Consider the following 21359-nt stretch of genomic DNA (forward strand, 5'->3'; position numbering starts at 1 on the left):
TTAAAAAGGTATTACAACATCATCAAAACGTTCTAGGCTACAAAATGAGAAAGTCTGAATGAGCAAAAACAATACTTACAATTGACGCAGAATACTTAGTAATGCAGCTTTCAAACGCAAGGAAAACGTTAGTAACTGGATACACCGCATCCCCAAGCTGATGCAAAATATCGGGTAATAACGGTTGTTTGGTCTCACCATTCTATTTTGTTTTTCAATACAAGTCTTGAGACGTTTGTTCTTAGCAATTTAAAAGCTGCTCTAAGATTAATTAAACTAAGTAAAGCCTTTCATCTAAAAATTGTCCGTAACACCTAGGACTTGATCGTCAAGGTGGAAAATACAAACGAAGTCTAAGTTACACCTACAGTGACTCTATAAAACGTCACTAGGCCGAGACTCTGTTGTTTGGAAATGCAAATTCCCTAAACGCTATCTTAAATTCCTTTTATTAAACGGCCGTAAACCTTATTTAACTGCTTATCTCTCTGCCTGTTAGAGAAGCTCAGTTTAACTGAAGACTTTGCATTAAAGGTACTTTGATTTTTCTACAAGGTAAATATTCCAAACCAGTATAATGTCCTGAGGTGAATATAAGAATCGTACATTCTTACTGGTCAAGAAGCCTGGCGTATACTGCTATATTCACTGCGCTTGGCGGTGAATATACCACTTTAAGGCTTGGTTACTGAGCCTGACTTGAGGATTAATCTAACTCTATAAAACGTCACTAGTCGGCTCGGACTGTCCGAGACTCTGTTGTTTGGAAATGCAAATTCCCTAAACGCTATCTTAAATTCCTTTTATTAATCGGCCCTAAACCTTATTTAACTGCTTACTTCTCTGGCTGTTACAGAAGCTCAGCTTTACTGAAGACTTTGCATTAAAGTTACTTTGATCTTTCTACAAGGTACAGTGTATTGGTAAATATTCCAAACCAGTACAATTTTCTGAGGTGAATTTAAGAATCGTACATTCTTACTGGTCAAGAAGCCTGACGTATCCCGCTATATTCACTGCGCTTGGCGGTGAATATAGCACTTTAAGGTTGGTTACTGAGCCACGCTACTTTTGTAATCCAGGCAATTAAACGATGTATTAAACTGGTTTACATGAACGCTCCCAGAACTTGGGTTTGCTGTTTCCATGTTTTAGTTCTTTATTTTGTAGTTTGTGACATTCACCTCTGAAAACTATACAATTTTTCGCTTAAAGCTCAGTGAACATTAGTGGATATCTATCTCGACTTCCAGTAAAATTCACTTCGCCTTTAGCGAACGATTGTTAATAATACAAGTTACAGGTAACCAAAACGAACGTTATAATTCAAGAAACCTTGTTAAACTTGCAATATGTTGCTTGTGGCGGTCAAATAAACATTACGGTCGTTACTTAAATTGTACGAGCCTTCTTACGACAGCGGTAACAAGCATGCAGTAGACATGCATTATCTGGGTTATGTTAGCATGCTGACGATAATCCTCACAAAACGTAAAGGACGTTATTAATGGTGCAATGGTAAGTAATTTGACGCCAACTTAAGGAAATTTACCAAACCTCTAAATGTTCTTGCAGACACACAGCACCCCAATTTAGAATTAATTTTTTTTGCCAAGTAGGTGCTGCTGAACTGTCACAAGGCTCGAGACTATTTTTGTAACTCATTGGTTTATTGGCAATTTTTACTAGCCAAAAGGTATATTTTCACTAGTCAGATCTATTGTTTTCTATTAAGAACTGTTGACTTTTCCGAGTTTTGCACTAGTCAAAGTGGCCAGTAGGAATTCACGCTAAACCTGGTAGCCAAAACCTAAATTGTAGTAGTCTTTGGCTAGTTGGCTACCGTTAGTCTTGAGCCCTGTGTCCGTTCCTTCGCTATAACATTATAGTAGAAAAATAGAGTTAACTAGAAATAAGTTTGTAAATAATGAAAAGAAACAAGGTACACAAATATTAAGAACCAGAATATTACATAGTTGTAAGTGATATTAAAGAAAAATGAATTATACAATGTCACCATCTCTATTAGTTCTCGGAATGTTTTCAAAGTTCCTTGTGTTGCCTTTGCTTCTCAGTAATCGAAATATTTATCTTTCATCCGCGAGAATTGATTTTTCGGGAAGGTATTCTTTACAATTTATTTTGCCTTTGATATGAGACACCAAATTTTAAGTGCGTACTTCAGCGAAAATCTAAAATAAAACAAGGAACAGAGTGATATATAGGGTTGCTGTCTGGCCCACAAGAGGTTGGTAACATAATTGGTCTTAATACTGCACCATGCACCATGGTGAAACATTTGCCCATTTTTTTTTTTCAGGTTGGTGGCCGTTATCGAACAAATGTCACGCAAATTTCACCATCGTTTGATTAAGCATGAGCGCATCTGAATAATTTTCTTAATCTCTGTCAACTGGCTTGATTTTTGTGAGAATATCTTATGTTTTGACAATCAGGCATTTCTAAAACTCGATGTCTTTAATGGCAGTGGCAGTTGGGGAAGGCCAATGGTTGACAGCCCAAAACTTGAGGTCTGTTTGCAGTTGATGGTTAACAACCTGCCTCGTCTATATGGAGGATGGGTTCCTGGGCTGGGATACCTGGGGGCCTCCACTATGGTCCGCCATAACCTCATTTAACCATCTGCATCGTGTATTTGGAGGATGGGTGCCTGGGATATCTGGGGAGGCTCCACTGTGGTCAGCCCTCCCCCGCCCCTCCGCCCCAGGTAGAATAAAGCCATAGCCCCGAACAGCCACTGCACTACATGTACGTAAAAATTGTGCCAATACACTTTTGTAACTATGGCACTTAACTGGTCATCAGTCTCAAGGTAATTCACCATTCTCTTTCAATAGTATTTATTTTCAAATACATCACTTAATCACATAGGTCACTTACACTGAATATTTATAATTATGAATGTACATCTACTTCAAAACACTTTAAGGAAATTTTGTTTATCTTCAAAGAATATCAGCAGATGTAGCTTGTTGGCCGGAGTTTAGGCTAAAGGTTTTCTATGTTAATTGACCTGCCTCTTTTCTTTAGACTTTCTACATTGTGACTAACACCTTGAGGACAAAGGACTGGCCAACTTTTTTTCATCATGAGTGAAGCAGATCACTTGAAAATTACTCACACCATTAAAAGCGAGGGCTTGACTGAATGACTTCTCTATGTTCTTGATACCTGGATAATCAGATGCCCCCAGTTCCTGGTCGTCAAATATCATGTCATCCGATACAAAATTCTTCCCCTTTAGAGCATCCGAGTTAAGAAGTACCATTTTGTATCCTTGGTCAGTACGTTTGAAGTGGGATGTTGGAAATTTTGTGGTGTAATCATACTTCCTGGTTGACACGTGGCCAAGTGATATGCTGCCAACATATTTGGAAGCATCTCCAAACAAAAAACTCTTGAACTGGTCTTCAAACTTTGGCTTGAGTGCATTCAGTGTTGCTCTCATAGAAGCATCCTTTTGGCAGTCAACAACCATGTTGTCTTCTTTAAATGGAGAAAACTCCATCAATCGCCATGGATTTTTCTGAATAGCTGCTATGATCTCGTCAGATGAACAAAGACCTAATGCCTTTGTCCTGGTGCGCTTTGCTTGCTCTGGCCACTCCTTAATAATCGTGTCACACATTTCGTCCTGTTTCTCCTTGAACACTGGTCTGAGGGTCTTTTCGTGACACGTCTGGAAGACACGTTGGCCAAACAGTAGTCCCCTGTGGATTTGACACTTGTTCCACGTGCAGTCGTTCTGATCAAACTGATACATGGATTTTATGCTGTCATCAATTATCCAAAACAGTTGAAAATTTAGGCAATCAGCAAGGACTTTGATGATCCCTTTGATAACACCCATTTCAGCTCCATTACCTGGTAAAACGACATAATGCATCTTGATTTTGGACGTCACTGCCGACTTCTTGCCACTCACAGCATCTTTACACATTTGCAAGTGCTGCGGCTCCACAACTAAAAAGACATTTACCTTTTGACTTTCTTCATCCATTGTATTCTCTGCTGACCCTTCGTCTTGTTCTCTTTCATCCATATCTTCTGCCCATGGATCATCCTGTAAAAGGAAGTTCCCAGTCATATCACGACTTGGCCCAGGATGGCTAATGGGGATGAAGACTGGTGCTACCTGACAGCTTAAATCTGTTAAAGTGACCATCTTTTGGGTTTGTTTGTGCATCTGCGTGGACATTACTGCCTCAAGGGAAACCTCTTGATGAAGAACACTTTTCTTCAAGATGATTTGATTAGCAGTACAGGACGATTCCTCTACAACTTTGCAACGAACTTGAGACCGTTGGTATGCAAACAAGAGCTTGGTGGCCTGTGGAGTAAGTCTCTTCACTTCAGTGTTCGAAGGATCCAGGAGCCTGTTACCGAGGTTCAGCTGAAAATGATTTTCATCACACAAGATATCCACTAACAACTTTGCCCAGAGTGTTTTGTCAACATCTTCCCCACATGACAAGGCTCCACTGGAAACGTTCAACTTTCTCTCAAGGTATCCAACAGGATCACGTTTGGAAGGTTTCGTCAGATACTGCCTCATTTCCTTTAGTAGTTTGTCGACAGGCTTCACTGGAAAATCTTTGGTTTCACGTGCTTCTTCTGGGGTCTCGGGTAAAGGTACAAAGTGTAAGCTGGGATGAGGGTTGATCTCGGAAAGAGCTGTTTTGCAAAATTCAACAACAACACTTACGTTTCCTTTCACGGCCTCAAGGAGATCTGGGCCTGTATGAGCATCAAACTTTACAGCACGAAGGTCTTCCAGATCTTTCAAAAGATTGTCCCTGAGTTTAAATGGCGAAAGGTTGTCTTGCAGGTCACGTGAAGGCCTCTCAAGGAGCGTCTTGGAATGCTTAAGAAGAATGTGTAAAAATATTTGAAAGAGATGTTTCCTGCCTTCAGAATCGGAAGCCTGCCAATCTCTCTTGTAATCTGCTAAGTGATTTCGATTTTTCCCCTTGTCTAGGACTTGACGCAAGAAATCTGGTGCGTTATTTGCACAAAATTTCTGTATTCTACTGTTGCACAGCATTTCTGTTACAACTTGGTAAGCGTGAGGAACCTCTGAGGACTCAGAAATTTGTGGAATTTCAAGACATGCCTTCAACTTCGTGATGAAGTGCTCAAGTGACAATTGAAGCATGTGGAAAAGGAAAGATCTTGTTTCCAGGGAGTAGATGAACTTGTTGTAGAGAGCCTGAAATACTTTCTCAATGTCATCATCATCTAGAACGACTTTATCATAATTGAAAGACTCCACAAGATCCTCTGCATCTGCCATGTCAAAGTACAACTCAAAGCTGGGTGGCGAAATGCCACTCTTCTCTTTTGTAGCCATTGTTGCACTTAAAGACGTTTGCCTCTTGAGTCGTTTTGCAACTGGATAGATGCTTTTGAGAATAGGGTGTATTTGCCTTTTGACTTTGACTTCGTCTACATGATGATTAATTATTTGTTTTAAACTCGCAAGAAGGGTAGTATTCTCTGGGTGAAAAATGAGCACTTCACATTCATCTTTTAATCTCACCAGCAACTCTTCTCCACCAATATGAGGGAGCTTTGCTCTTGCAGCATTGCGATAATCAGCAGTGTAAGTATCATCTTTGTCATCATCATCATTCTTCAAAAAAGGTTTCCACGCAGCCAACAGCTCTTCTTTCTTCTTTTTGTACAGACAAGAAGTGTCAGGGGGGATGGCTGTGGTACTCTTACAGTTCACAACAAGAGTGAGCTTTGGTCTTGATGTATACTCAAACATGTGGTGATTGGAAAATACGTTTTTAAGATCTAATGGTGTAACCTCACGCCCAGACTGACCACATTCAAAAAACAGCACGATGTCTGCATTGCTCAGCTCTGCATTACTTATTTCACTTTCGCCTTTAGCACCAAGTCCTGGCAGGTCTACAAACTCAACATCAACTTCTAATTCAAGATGACCACAGCTTGTTATTCCCCTGTTTTTCAAAACTTGAAAAATTGGGAATGGACCTTCAATCTCCACGAGGCCTGCAGAATCATCTCCAATCTTATTCTTGAGAACTTCATTGATTTCAACCAGTGTTGTCTTACTCAGATTCATCTCACTATACCATAGGTCAGGTTCTGGATCATTCCTTGTCTTAAAAAAAGACACCTTAACAGAATTTCTGTATTTTACCCGAATTGGCAGTGGCGTTTGGCTTCCACCCTCAGCTGAAGGTAGGGGTACTTCACATGCCTTGTCATCTGACAAATCATGAGTTAGAAGAAAGTTAAGAAGATAACTTTTCCCAACCCCAACTGGCCCACAAACAGCAATAGAAATGGTGACATTACTTTTTGAAACAAGAATGCTGTTGAAATCATTAATGCTTTGTTGAATCAATTTTTCAACTTTTGCTGGTTTTGTAACTACACCTTTTGATTTTTTTTGCTTCTCCTCGCACAGAAAGTAGCAAGCTCCCTCCATTACATCCAAGCAATCGCTGGTCTTCTCTCCAAATCCTGTTTCTGGGTTACTGCCTGAAAAGTTCTTCACCTTTTCTTTTGTGCCAGCAACAACATCTGCAATAGAAAGAGCAGTGCTTAGGGAAACTGGATTAACTCTGCACATTAATGCTGATTGTCCTCCAAAAAATATTTTAAGAAGTTTCAACTAAATAATGTGTTGAACATTAGGTGTACAAGCAAATCACAACAGCTTTTAAAGTTTTTCAATGTTTATTTACCATCTCGAATTACATTAAAAAAAAAGAAAAAAACACAACAAACCCCTCCTCCTTGGTTAAATTGTGGAGATCTTTTATATATAACAACCCAGATAGCGGGTTACCCTGTAAAAGCAGCTGCTTTTTTGGTTGCTGTAATTGGCTGAGGTTTAGGGTAGGTCACAGACCTGTCAGGTCCAGCAAAAACCTTTGCGAAGGTAAGGTCAAAGAGTACGTAAAAAGGAAAAGTGCATACAAACTCTATAATTATGTGCTGATGATGTAAGCCTTCCAAGTTATAAAACAAGTGGAAAAAGTGGGCAAACGATTACCCAATTGGAATACTATATTTAATACTTTAAAACAAAGCTAAGCCAAAGGACGAGTCTGTCGATTGGTGATCCAAATTTGTGATTACTATGGCTGAGGTGAATAATTGGAGACTGGCGATTTCTATGGTTAAAAAAAAGATTGGTGACAAAAAAGATTATCCAAAGGTAAGTATCAATTGATGAACCAGAGCGTCTACTCCTGGGAGTGAAAATGTTACTGGCATAAGATGGGAATAATAGATGTAATTGTACAATAAGGATTCCCCTGGTTACTAAGATGGCAGCCGATGACCACAACAGTCGGATTATCAAAAAATGTTTGGACTCTATAAAACAGTACTTTGATGATTTACATCAGAAACTTGCCGATGAAAGTGCTTTCTTTTGTAGGATTATTGCCCCTGCAGGGGTTTGGCTCAGGGGGAAACCCCAAAAGGCATCACTGTAGTCCGCACTTATACATAGAAGCACTTGAAGTATGAACATATAGTCCACTTCAGTTGGTTAAAGTAAGGGCGCTTGAGGTTCTGAGAGAATAAGGCACAGTTTTTCTTCAGGTATGAATTTTTTAAATAACGAAAATTTGGCGTTTAAGGTGATTCCACTGAAATAGAAGGAGTATTAAAAAATTTCTGAAACTTGGTCCAGTACATTGTAGAGAAAAAAATGAAATAAAAAATGGGGGTCACCGCGTAGTTTTTGTGTAAAATGGATGGGATATAGTAAATATACGACCCACGAGGTAGATATTAGGAACCCTAGTAATCGAATGAGGAACTATTGTTTCTAGAAAAAAATTTTTTTGCATTAAAGTATTAGTCTATTCTTATTGTACAGGAATTAAGAAAACGAAAGAAATAAAGATTTTGCTTTGTGCGCACGTTAACGGCACACCTAAAAAAATTTACGGCATTAAAATTAAAATATCTCAATGTAGAATTTTAAACTTCTATCGCGTATATTGTAGACAACCGTATGACATTTATTAATGCATTAAAAAATGGGGGTCACCGTGCTCGTTTAGAGAAAACGACCATTTCTTTCCCTACCGAGCGTAGGCGAAGGGAATCCGAGTGTCTGTGTGCGCGCGCACTGACGCGAAAACGTATGCGCAGCAAGGATGCGCAATGCAATTCCGTGGAATCACCTTAAATATTTTGTGCTCTCTTCATTTTACAAGCTCTCGAGAACACACAATACTTAACAGCGTTTATTTGTCCAAGAACAAGTGCAAACTCATCCACAAATTTTTCTCCGATTAACTATTAGCAACACTGAGTCCAAAACCACGATTTGCCAGACACAACTGACAAACTACTTGACTAGATGAACCACTCGCTCTGTCAACCACTGGCTGAGATTTGTTTGCTACATGATAGCAGTATTCAAGACATAAAAATGTAATTTCTCACGTAGACATGAGAATTAAAAAGAGTTCTAGAGATAATTGTAACTCACTCTGGGCTGAAAGTCAAATCGGACTGATTGATTCAGTTTTTCATTGTGGGAGATTCAGTCATTTTGCTCAGGGCGGCTGAGCACCCCATCCCCTTGTCATTATCCAGGGAAACATTCAGACTGTGGATCTTAAGATTGCTCAGACGTGCAAAAAAAAGGAATTTTGATTATAATGATCTCCTTGTGACTGACAGTTTATTTGACACGTGTATTAAATTAGGCCCCCATGAAAGAGAAAACATATATCTATAATAATGCTGCAGACTCCACTGTTGCTGGTAGCCAAGCCAAGTTGTTTCTTGTTGTTGTTTGCCAGTGAACAGTTGTACACAGGGGCCTGATGCGTAAAGAACCATCTGGATTTTTGGCAGAGAATTAAAGCAAACAACAGGGTTATGGTATTTCAGTTATGAAAGGCGGCTATGGCCTCCCATTTGTCGAGTCGTCACCTAATAATGAGATAAGCAACCACAGGTCTTCTTTGCAAGAAGCAACTTTCTGTCTCAAAAAAAAAAATCACATAATTGCTTTCTTCAGGTTGTGTGACATAACCAGGCGGGTCGGACGTTCACGCTATCAGTCCAATGTGTGAGTTAAGAATGGTATTAAGAAAGTGTTGATCCTGGACCTCGAATATTGTCAAGTTCACATATGAGGACAACCGGACAGTTCTTGGTGTCACCTGAACGGTGCAAGGGCAAAGGACGTGGTTTTTTTTTTTTTTTTCATTTCTTCCATTTCGTCTGGCATCTACCCTCCTCAGCACCTCAGTGCAATTTGGAAGGCAGATACAAAAAGAGATGCCATCTCCTATTCGGAAGCTCGGGGGTATTGAGTGACATTGCAGGCACTGAAGTATCAGGTACCTCATCAGAGGCAGAAAGCTGGGTAATGATAGCCTATCAGGAAAAAGGGCACAACACAATTTCAACAACACGGATGTGTAAAAAAATCTTTAGGTGGGAAGCCCACGCATAAAGCTTGTGTGACAGACAAACGGTACCATTTTGCCTACCATTATTACATGCAACATGCTTATACCATGACTACTACACAAATTATGTTGTGTAAAACAGCCTACCACATTCTATGACAGACACACATGAAATGATCATAAGTCATGCTAAGTTTGAGAACTTTTAAGGTCCAATCATTTTGGCATAATTATCCACTGTTGTCTTCTTTATGCTTATTTCTTGTTTAAAAGACACCCAAAAAGGCGTATTTGGATTTAAGGACGAGAGAAATTAAAAAGGAAACACATGAATGTACCTCATTTGCATAAGTCTACAGCATAGCGATGGAAGGACAGACATGGCAGATTTTGTCACTATACTCGTTCATTGTGCAAGTGGTTCAATGGACAAAAAAATTCTACTTCAAATTACTAGAGAATTCCCATCCACATTTTCCTATTTTTATACACCACAGAAACTGGATTACCTATTTTTCAGAGCCCATTTATTAAATGATACTTCTGAGTAAACAGTTTGTTTGCAGGGTCCATGTCACACATGAACACTTCAAATCATGCGCCTCTAATTTTACCCAGTCATAAGTATTTCGTAAACTTGTGGATGTCAGTCCTTGTACTTCATGCCTATGCTTGAAAATAATACACAATGATGAGCCTAAGATGTTCCTTGTGACCTTAATGATGTCATTTTGCTTGAATGCAGAAACTAGTAAAGTTGATTTCCCTTGTTATCTAAAAAGTCTTCTATCGAAAAACGTCCTTTCTGTTACCTAATAGTTTTGAGCCCCCTATTAAATTTTATTGTCATAGTTGCGCCAAACTGAAGGTTAAGGCTGCCATAATTCCGGGGAAGTAAACTGAAATTGATTTAAAGTTTTTCAGAAGTATTCTCTCTATGGGCCTTAGAACGCTGAACGCTGATTAAGTAACCCTTGCATACTATGTGCAGTCTGTGCCAATCCAACACCTGTCTCAGCAGTGTGAAGCGCTTCTATAAGGCCACTCCCTTATCACAATAGCTCATTCAGTCCTGTTGCTGTTACGAATGCCTTTTTTCGAGCACAGTGAAAGCACCACTTAGGGTTTAGTTCATCTCTATGTAACATTTAGTCTTTCGGTTTTCTGTTGATTTTCATTTTTTCAAACCTGGTTTAACTAAAAATGTTTCGGAGGAGTAAATGGGGTAAAAGAGTATGACTAACCTGAGGTCTTCTTTATCTCCACTGCCATTCTCACGATCCCTTCAATTGATGTGTCCAAGGACGACAGAGGAAACAAAGATTGAGGACGCTTGATCATCATGGAGAGCTCTTTAAAGTCGATGGAAATACCAACTGGCACAACGATCAGTTGATAACCCAGCTGGTGAATTTCCTCTGATATCGACTGAAGGGAATCTTTCTCCACACCTTGGTTTCCAGTTGTTACAAGGATCACAATCTTTTTGCGCTGCTCATTCCACAAGCTCTTTTCCTCTGCCTTCAAAATAGTCGTTGCTTTTGCCAGAGCCAAATCCAACCTCCTGCTCTTTTCAGGCAAATACTGGTCAGTTCTTGACGTTTGGGCAGGGAATGGTTCGTAGACATTGGACTCAAAGCCTATCATTACGTCAGCAGTTTCGCCATATGCGACAACAGAAGCTCTTGACTTTCCAGGTTCAACATTTAGGAATTTTGCCAGGCATTGAACAAATTCAGCCTGCCTCGTTTTATCCTGTTGTTGCACAAATGAAGAATAGTCTATGGCAAATACAATGTCCGCATTGAATTCTGCAACCAAAAATGTAATTGAACAGTAAGTCTAATAGACCACCAGAGACGAATATCGAATATCTTTTCCTGTGAATTTGAGACTGTTTTGTAACAAGTAGCTTATTGGTCGGCATAAACAAGGTGTGAAAACTAGTAAAAAATTTTCAGCCCGAAAACTCTGGGTTTATTTTTCTACAAATAACCCATCTTCAAATGAATTAATAGGGTATGTAGATTTGTTGGATTTGCCAAAATGGTCGTAGGATATTGTTGCACAGAAGTGTGTCAGGTTTTTAAAATATTCAAAATATTTTTACTGTGACATCTCTTTGCATGATGTAAAAAGGAAAAATTTTCTATTGGCCAACTTCAGAGCCTATTTTCTCAGAAACCAATTGAAAGATCCTTTAATAAAACCCGACACACTTTGGTAGCCTATCAAGTGCTGATTGATATAGTGCAGTTTGTTTTGATGTGAGAGATAACGCGGATGCTGGTAATTCGGCTAAGCAAACATTGACAGTTTCAAGTTTTAAATTTCCAAGATTTCTATATACCTTATTCTTACTAATTTTGGCGCGTACTTAATTTCGCGAAAATTCGAGAACCGAATTTCGCGAGTATTAATTTTCGCGATTGCAAGAAATATCAGAGAAAAATTGTATTAAATTTCGCGATTTTGTCAGTGTTTTAAGGATCAGTCGTCAAAGACTAAGGAACCATTGGAAAACACAAAGGTCTTGCTCAATGTAACTATAAGGAGCTTGCAAACGGGAACTTTAGTGACTATACTAAAGAGGTTTTTAACCAACCAATTTACAAGCTCGAAACAGTAGTCAGGGGAAGGCTGCTAGTCAAAAACAAGACGGAAACATATTTTTAAAAGTAGATAGTTGCAGTTTCAAACATTTTTAAATGTTTGGAAAAACAAAAAAAAAATGTTTATTATTTTTATTACTTTAATATATCATATGGTATTAATTTTCGCGTGTTTAAATTTCGCGCAATTTTTTTTTCGCGCGTACTAAATTTCGCGATTATTTTGAAATCGCGAAAATCGCGAAAATTAGTACTCGCGAAAAATAGTAAGAATAATGTATATGGTTTCTACAGTTCACAACCTTTCTATAGATATACAGTTAGCAATAGTTTCACCAAAAATGATGTGCGTACAAAACAATTTCCGAAAGGCACCCGAAAAGGTTATCAGTAACCATAATAGACTACAATCTCATAACAGACAATGCCTGGTGCCACAACGTAATTGCAGTTTCAACTTATAGGAAATTGTTCCGACTCCAAATCTAACAGAAAGAATTCACACAGGCATTGACACAGCTCCAGTCTTGTTTTCAGTTTATTCCTCCATTTTCTGCTGGACACAACGGTTGAGACACTTTGCTAATTTTGACCAATTTTGGTACTACAGCTCATTTTTATTGATTCCCCCTCCCCTAATTCAATGTTGTCGTGCTATGGAAACAAAGCCTGGTGAATTGAAAACCCCATAAAACAACATTGAGTAAGGGAGAAAGGGGACAACATGTTTTTAACAAGCTTGCAAGTCAAGACATTCGCAAAAAATCTGTGAAATGCGTTTGTCTCAACTGGTTTTGCCCGAAATTGTCTGAGGAAATCTTAAATATGTATTAAAATTATTATTAGGCGCGTTTAAAAGAATTTTGAGTAATCTTTTGGTAATCTAAGGAACCAAATTTATTTAATTCTCTTCGAATTGCTTTTAATTTGCAAAATGAGTTTTGCCACCAAAATAGTCTACACTAAGATTTAACAAGCAAAAAAAATGGAGTCCCAAATGGTGTGTTTTCATGCGGCTGTTGATGCTCTCGTAGGTAGAATAGGCATGTTTGTAGATGGATGCTGATGCTATATTGATTTTAAAGTTATTTAACCGAAGAATCATAATAGGTAGAAAGTATAGTGCAATAATCGATCATTTAAAAGAGGCAGATTGCACGGGCACGTGTTGACATCCTGCCTTACCCGCAGGAAGTGAACAGTTTTTAAATTAGAAAGCGATGAATGAATTTTAGTAACAGTTGCTTAACATTTTGTTAACTTTGTATGTTAAACACAACCGAAACAAAAAAGAACAGTTAAAAATGGTTCACAATGACAATAAAAGATGATCATCAGACTTCTTTAATTTATAAATAGCTGTGAACCATTTGTTAACCGTCAAAATAACCACAGATCCTCTTGTTAACGCTTCAAAAACACCGTAGTTACAGTTATTAACTTTCTATAAGTCAACTAAGGAATAATGATTTCATTTTGGACATAAAACTGTTTTAGTATATGAAAACCGTCGTTTGCAATAGTTTTGTATGAACCCTCAGCCCGTCACGCTTTATTTTATATATCACCCTTGAGATGCAATCGCGTGACCTCATTGCTATACTTTAAATATCTGCACAAAAAATGTGGTTTTCACAAAGGGAATTCTCGTTTTATTTCTTTTAAGGTGATTTCACTGAAATAGAAGGAGTATTAAAAATTTTCTGAAACTTGGTCCAGGTTACAATTATGCTATGAGCATTAAAAAAATGAAATAAAAAATGGGGGTCACCGCGCTAGTTTTTGTGTAAAATGGATGGGCATGTTAGTAAATATACAACCCGCGAGATATATATTAGGAACCCTAGTAATCCAAGTGGGGATCGCTATTGTTTCCAGAAAAAAATCATTTTGCATTAAAGAACTAGTCTAGTTCAACAAAAAGGAATTTTATCTTATATTAAAAACTATTCTTATTGTACAGGAATTAAGATAATGAAAGAAATTTAAGATTTTGCTCCGTGCGCACGTTAACGGCACTACCTAAAAACGTGTTTTTTACGGCATTAAAATTAAAATATCTCAATGTAGAATTTTAAACTTTTTTTTAAATCGCGATATATTGTAGACAACAGTTTGACATTTAAATTAATGCATTAAAAAATGGGGGTCACCGTGCTCGTTCAAGAGAAAACGACCATTTATTTCCCTATACCGAGCTTATTAGCCTGAATGGAATCTTGCAGTGTTCGGTGTGCGCGCGCCCTCGTGCGCGCGCTAAATGACGCGAAAACTTACGCGCAGAAAGGATGCGCAATGCAATACCGTGGAATCACCTTAAATGCTAAACATGTTCCATTCCGTTTCGTTTTCTTCAGTGAGTGTTGTGGTTTTATAACGGAATTCAGTTCCAGTTATACCTCATTCGCTTTAAATCTAAAACTGTATTTGCAAAGTTTAATTGTTTTAAATAATAAACACCTGTTAGGTACATTCAAAACTCATTTTTATTTAATCTTACGTTTTATAGGTAAATTCTTTGGTTAAATAACATTTACAAATTAATAAAGCATTAGCATTTGTCTACAAACACACCTATTCTACCTTGCTAACACAGCATCTAGGGCAGCCTTGTCACACGCCTGAGTCAGTCACTTAAGAAGCCTTTTATTTGACTCCTAAAATTTCAGTGTAGACTATTTCATAGACCAATATCATTTCACAAGAGCACATCAAAGAGAATTACATAGTTTCTGCTTTTTTAGTTAGCTAAAAGAATGGGGATCCTCAAAACTTCGGACAGTCTTAGACAAAACGGTTGAGACACTGCTAATTTTCACCAATTTTGGTACTTAAGCTCATTTTTGTCAGTCCCCCCCCCCCCCCCTATTTCAAAGTTGTCAATGTTGGCATGTTATGGAAACAAAGCCTGGTGAATTGCACACCCCTATAAAACAACATTGAGTGAGGGGAGAGGGGGATAACATGACTTGTTTTTAACAAGCTTGCAAGGCAAGACATTTGCAAAAAAATCTGTGAAATGCGTGTCTCAACTGTTTTTTTCCGACAAAACTAAAAAAATAGGAGAAGTAATAAGTATCCTAACAAAAGATAGACTGCAATACCAGACTGGGTTTTCAATGGGCAAGTATCACTTCAACTGGAGCAGAGAGCAAAGAATAAAATACAGATATCAAGTTAAACGTTTTTAACAGCTTTTCAAAGATTGCAAAATATTTTCTTGGTACCATTGTACAAGTAAGAACTGAATCACTCTCATTTTCGCACGGTAAGACAAAGTGCCTAGGGGCTCTTTTGCGCTTATTGTGAACTATCGCTGGAAAATCCCATTGCCCCAATAAGCTGCCCATCACCCCACTAACTGCCCCTGGGTCTCCGAGGATGGGGCACTTAATGTTGCCTTTCTTTATCCCACTTTAACTAGCAAATTTTATCTGAATAAGTATTAATTGCTGCCATTGAGAGTAATGAGTAACAATTCTCACAACTGAAAGTATGTCTATGAACATAACAATCCAATAAACACAATTTTTAAAAAAGAAGGTTCTTGCTTTTTTTAACCAATTTTTAAACATACGTAAGAATTAGAAGTTGTTCCTGTTCTATGGCCCATATTGCACCCAGTTACAATTTTCCTATTTTAAGTTGTACTTTGCTTTATGGCTTCAGTTTCCCTCATTATTTAGCAATCCACATTCCTATGCTTAATTGACATTCCAAAAATTACTTGGGGATCATTTTGGGGTTAGCGTGAATATTCTGGGGATCATTTTGGGGTCAGGATCATTTCAGGGCCAATTTGGGGATCAGTTCGGGGTTGGGGATCATTTCAGGGTCGGGATCATTTCAGGGGCTGTACAGAACTCTAAAGTGACTAAGAAACGCCAGTTGCACGTACCTTCTCTTTTAGCTTGAGATAATCTTCTTTCTTCCATCTGCATTTCATTTCGCTCCAAAATCATCTCCTGATCTGTACCACATACCTGATCACCAGAGTGATGCTTTTTGCCTGTAAATCCTGCATGAACACATGAACACAAATAAGTGTAGTATAGGATTATTTTGCGCTACATACTAATTTCAAGCGAGAGACAACAAAACATATTATGCAGGAGATTATGTGACAGTTGATGCACACAGCCTCTCACATGTCCATTGAACCAGATCGAAACTGTTAACTTTTTTTCTTGAATACTTTATCCTGGTTTATAGAACTTTCAAACATTCCATAAACAAGTCCTGAGTTCAGTTCACTGGAAAGGAGACAAGAGATAAAAATCTGTTCCCCCTGTATACATGCACTTGTAAAATGTTTGGTCGTTTACACTCATAACCCTAATCCTGAGGTCTGGTTTTAGCTTGATAAAGCAACCGACAGTTCCAAGAAACTAAAGTTGCACAGAGGCAGACGAATTTGCCAGCTATTGCAGGGTCTGAAATTTATGGTCATCCAGTTGTCAGAGAAGACCAGAATTTAACACTGAAAGCCATTTTGCAGAACAGAGTTGCCCACTGGATGACCACTAGTTAATCGGCCAACCTCTGGAAGATATGAAAAGTTGTTAAGGATGAATCTTGCTGGTTTCAGCTGCCCAAAGTTGTGCTCTAAAAAGATTCTTTGCTTGCACAGTCCAAGACTTTCTAGAAGTTGTGAATAAGAATGGTGGTTCCTATCTACCTGCAGGGCTGCAAATAATTTTTTTCACTTGAAAGGACATATGTCCTACTAAGACACACTCTTGGTCGGCCAAAACAAAATTGTCCGGACATCATGTCCGACCAAATTGGGATTTCGTCGGACATGAGCATATTAATTTTGGTCGGCCAATGTCGGATGACCAACTGTTATTTGCAGCCCTGAGGTTTCCTTTTTATGGAATTGATTGATGGTTAAAGCAGCATTTGGAGGACGTAAAACAATAAATAATTTTAATAACTGATTTTCTTGAAATCTAGATTGACTCTTGGTATTCATTTTTTGTTAGTTAAAATATAGTGGATAGACAAGCTGTAGACAAAATTTTAAATAAATCTGGAAGTCTGAGCAATTTCAATTAAAACAGGAATGAAGTCTTCAGAAATATCCTGTTTGAATGTGGAATCTTGGCACCTTTATATATTGTTTCAAGGTGTTTGAGTGCAAATATTCAAAATCAGATATAGCAGTATCGTAGCCATTAGCAGTTCCTTTTCTGTTGAAAAATATTTACACCATCAAAGATCTTTTACAAAAGTGAGGAATCTTTTTGCTTTTATTTGCAGAAATATATCAACTGCCAATTGTAGGAAACCACACAATATTACAAAAATCTTCATTCTTGAAAATTTCAGCGAAAAACTCAAAGGAAAATTTCTGCCAACTATCCCTTGCTGCTCCGTGGTAAAAAATTTGCACAAGGATGACGCTTTCTCCAGAATTCTTGAGCTAAAAGCAAGCACACTAGAAAGCCAACAACTGCAGCAAAAAGATAAGAAAAGAAGAAAAAGGAAAAGCGAAAAAAAAAAGAAAAGCCTTAAGTGGTAGGGCACTTTCTGACCCAAAAACTCCAAACTTTGAATTTTGCGCATGCCCAGGCAAAAATGTCATAAAAAGCAATACTATCGGAAAAAATGCATGCCTTTGTGCTGTTTTGAGTAGCTAGTTGAAGCTTATTAATTGTAGCTAAAAACTGACCAAAAAATGTCAAAAAGGTGCAAAAAGTGTGCTTTTTTGGAAAATCTCCAGGAGTCAATGGGTTAAGCAGACTGTTATTAAATTTCCAAAAACCCGGTCAACATATTGATAGCTTTTCCCACCGTATTGATAACAACAATAAATGCTTGAATATCAACTTTCTGCACATAATTTTCATTGTGAAAGATGTTAAGTGATTATAAAAATCTATTCTAGACTTCATCTTTTAAGACTTGGGTTCACATGTCTTGAATACTTATTATTATGCAAGATAAAAAGTGCATTTATAGCCATTCACTCTCACCAGTCGTGTGAATCAGATCCAGTTTTGAAGATTAATTGTTCAACAATGACACAAGCATGGGACCCTGAGTCCCCGAAGAGATTCGAACCCATGGCCTCCCAGATACCGGTTGGGTGCTCTAACCAACTGAGCTTCGAGAGGCTGGTGCTGAGCTATGGGCCTGTAATTTGTTTGGTTGTTTGGCTGTATGTGACACGTGTCCTACACACTGCTAGCATCAGCAATGTCTAATTCATCAAGTGTGTAGTAAGTAAATAATAAAGATAGTACAAATGTAAATTTTAAGCTTGGTTTTTGTTAACATTTTATAAGATAACTAAACAAATAATAAAACATCGTTCCCAACTAACCTTCACCAGAAAAACATTGTTCAAAGGCTTCTGAAGCCTTCCGTTTAGAAGTCAGTGGTTCTTGTTTTACGCCTTGGTTACTATCATTAACAGTACTGCTGGCAACTTTGAACAAAAGAGAACCAAACAAATTAATATTTCATCCTTTACAATTATCTGAGGTATAATAAGCTGTAGGTACATATTAGCTAGATACATGGTTCTCAATAAGTAATGAATGAAAACTCTTGCTTTAATAATATAATGAACATCTGGTTCAAATAAACTGCAGGAGCCAAATAAATGATGGGTCTACCAGGCTAAGTTTGAAACAAACGCCAGAGACATCTAATCAATAAAATACGGTACACACTATCTCTCATTTTATGGGGTCCAAATAGGCATAGACATTTCTGTAGAGCTGTACGTTTCTACACATTCCATGATTTCTAATCCATAAGTGCAGGTAGGTATGGAAACCTCTGGCAATTTAAAATGCGAGTTTAAAATAAAATGTAGAGCCGTAGAATTCGAAGCGTAGAGTTTAGAATGAAACAATCGTTTAAATAAATAACCTCTTAAAACAGTGAAGGAATACTTAAATAACACACCAAATGCAAAAGAAGGTACAGATGGTCTACAGTGTCGAAGATTGAAACGGATTGCGATATGGGTTTTTGAAATACTGGTGTGGTCAGGCGGAACAGTTTCCAAAGTTAATCTTATCTGCTTGTAACTTTCAATTATAATGCCAGGGAGACACATTTGGGTGCAATGAAGCTATGCAGTTTTGTCATTTAGAATCATAGCATTAATTTCTTTGCAAACATTTAGTTTCATAGCAAATACCGGTATTTGACAAAATTTAATAACATAAAATTAACTTAGCCATTATACAGTCCCTTTAAAAATGCATGACTATTTATTTTTTTCCAATTTTTTTACTATTTCTTTTTGTTAGGAACAAAAGCTTTTGTTCAGCTTTTTGCAAAGTTAAAAAAATTCTCCGGAGCAGTTTCATTGTCACCTTAAATTTTCCACCCCGGTGAATTTTTTCATGCTGATCATTATCCAATAACTTGATGACTCAAAGTGAAGTGCAGAATGCAATGGAGTCGATCTATTGAAAGTACCGGTATGACGTTTTATGTTTCATGTTTATTTTACCTTCAATTAGACATTATTGGTTAAAAAAACACCTGTTTTCCTTCCAGGCTGTTCCTTAAGCTTATCTTTGAAACAGTAAATAATATAAAACAATTGGTGTTCATTTGTTAAAAGATACTTTTGTTTTCTTTGCAAATGTTGTAACACGATACTTTTTTTCACTGTGACATCGATGACAGTTGTTGCTTTCAATAACAAAGCTATTTCACTTTAATTTAATTAAATTGTGGTTGATCTGCATGACAGACGTTTCTGAAAATGCAAAGCACAAATTAAATAAAAACCATCTCTTTCAAAAGGTTTTTTAAAGCAGGGTACAGCTAGGATATTTTTTGCATACTTAATTACGAAAGCGCTGTGAAAGTACAAATATTTTTTCCACATTCTGACTAGTGTCTAGCCTTTCAATGTCACCAACAAAAACTACACTTTCTTTACCAGGTGCTACAAGCATTTTTTGTGTGTCATGGTTCTAAAATAGACACCATGGCACTGGCACTCTTTTGCCCTCGGGTGAGTGTATAAACTTCTCGCAGAAATGGCGAGCTCGCTGCATTTCTCCATTGGTGAAAAATACATGTTCTGACCAGTGCACGAATGTCATGTTTTGGAAGGCGATGTATTAGAGTGTTAAAAAATACATTTAATATCTTGACAGGTCTAATTACCTTATTGACATAATAATTATGTGTTACAGGCTTACTGCAAGTGGGTGGATGGGCAGCATCAAGCGAAGTCTACAGGCTCCCCCCCCCCACCCTCACAAGACCACTCTCAGCTCACTTTGCTTGCCCTTCTTGGCTCGCTTCACTCGCCAGTCTGTTTTACATACACTGTAGTTGCCAAATGGCGAATCAAGTAATTATTTTTTTAATTTCCAATCCTGCAATACACATTTCAAATGTAATGAACCCGCAAACAACAGAGTAAGCATTATTTATTTTTTTCTTTGTTCGTGAGCGGGCGGTATTCTACAAATCCTGCGATCTGATTGGTTCCGGGAGCGGGCGGTATTCTCCAATCCGGCCCTCGACAGCGGGCGGTACCGTTGAGAGATGAATCGTTGAGTGTACTTTCCGCGCGAAATCATTTTGCAGCGTTGTACGAATGAACACATGAAAGATTTGCTCAGCAAAATCGAAATAGCCGCTCAACAACTGTTGTAAATGCGAAAAGACAGAATAGAAGTGGAATTAAAGGCCTCGAAGTTCTTCTAAAGGCGAGTGTTGATTTTGTTTATCGACTAATTAAGTTCTAGTTGATATATAGTTTGTTGAGTTTGTGGTTGTTTGTGCATTTTGCAATCATTTGTACGCCATTTTAATACGATAAGCTGCGCCGGTTTTAAACTTCAATTTTGAGTAAAAACTGTCTTTTTATCGGCCACTTCTTTGCCAAAACAAAACACTAGTTGCCATCATTCAAGAAAATGAGATTCGTTAATTAAAAACAGCCAAAATAATTCTGACAATATTGTGCCGTACGTCCAAGCTTCGCATTTCATTAAGTTTCACTTTCGCACTGTTTATCACAAAATAATTATGCTGGGAATTAACGCAGAGCTTATTAATTCGTTAAATACAAGTGTGTATAGCTATACCGAAACTGTCTTTCCGTCAGATAGTTTTTTTTTCGGGAAATTCTCAAACTTAGCATCCTGCGAACAGAGTTCTTTATCAAAACATTCATCGGGAAGCCGGAATCGGCATTTAGTTTTGTCAATGATAATGCTTTGGCTCGATTTTACATTTATGATATATTTACTACTTCAATTTCTTTGATTGAATTTCTTCAGTGTTAATTTAATATGCTGAACCTTTCTGTAAA

The 21359-nt window shown here is 37.7% G+C and overlaps 1 protein-coding gene across 1 annotated transcript in view; it reads right to left on the minus strand.

Annotated features, from left to right (window-relative positions):
- The window catches only part of LOC144631588 (uncharacterized), a 22067-nt gene continuing 708 nt past the window's right edge, over positions 1–21359 (minus strand). The window contains exons 2-5 of the mRNA XM_078490047.1: positions 18387–18491; positions 15957–16076; positions 10691–11257; positions 1–6579 (exon numbers count right to left, since the gene is read on the minus strand). Coding sequence (XP_078346173.1) covers positions 3068–6579; positions 10691–11257; positions 15957–16076; positions 18387–18491 — 4304 coding nt within the window. The 3' untranslated portion in view covers positions 1–3067. The remainder of the gene's footprint in view (positions 6580–10690; positions 11258–15956; positions 16077–18386; positions 18492–21359) is intronic.

Source organism: Oculina patagonica, chromosome 12, assembly GCF_052425735.1.
Source record: "Oculina patagonica isolate OP01 chromosome 12, crgOcupat, whole genome shotgun sequence".
Lineage (NCBI taxonomy): Eukaryota > Metazoa > Cnidaria > Anthozoa > Scleractinia > Oculinidae > Oculina > Oculina patagonica.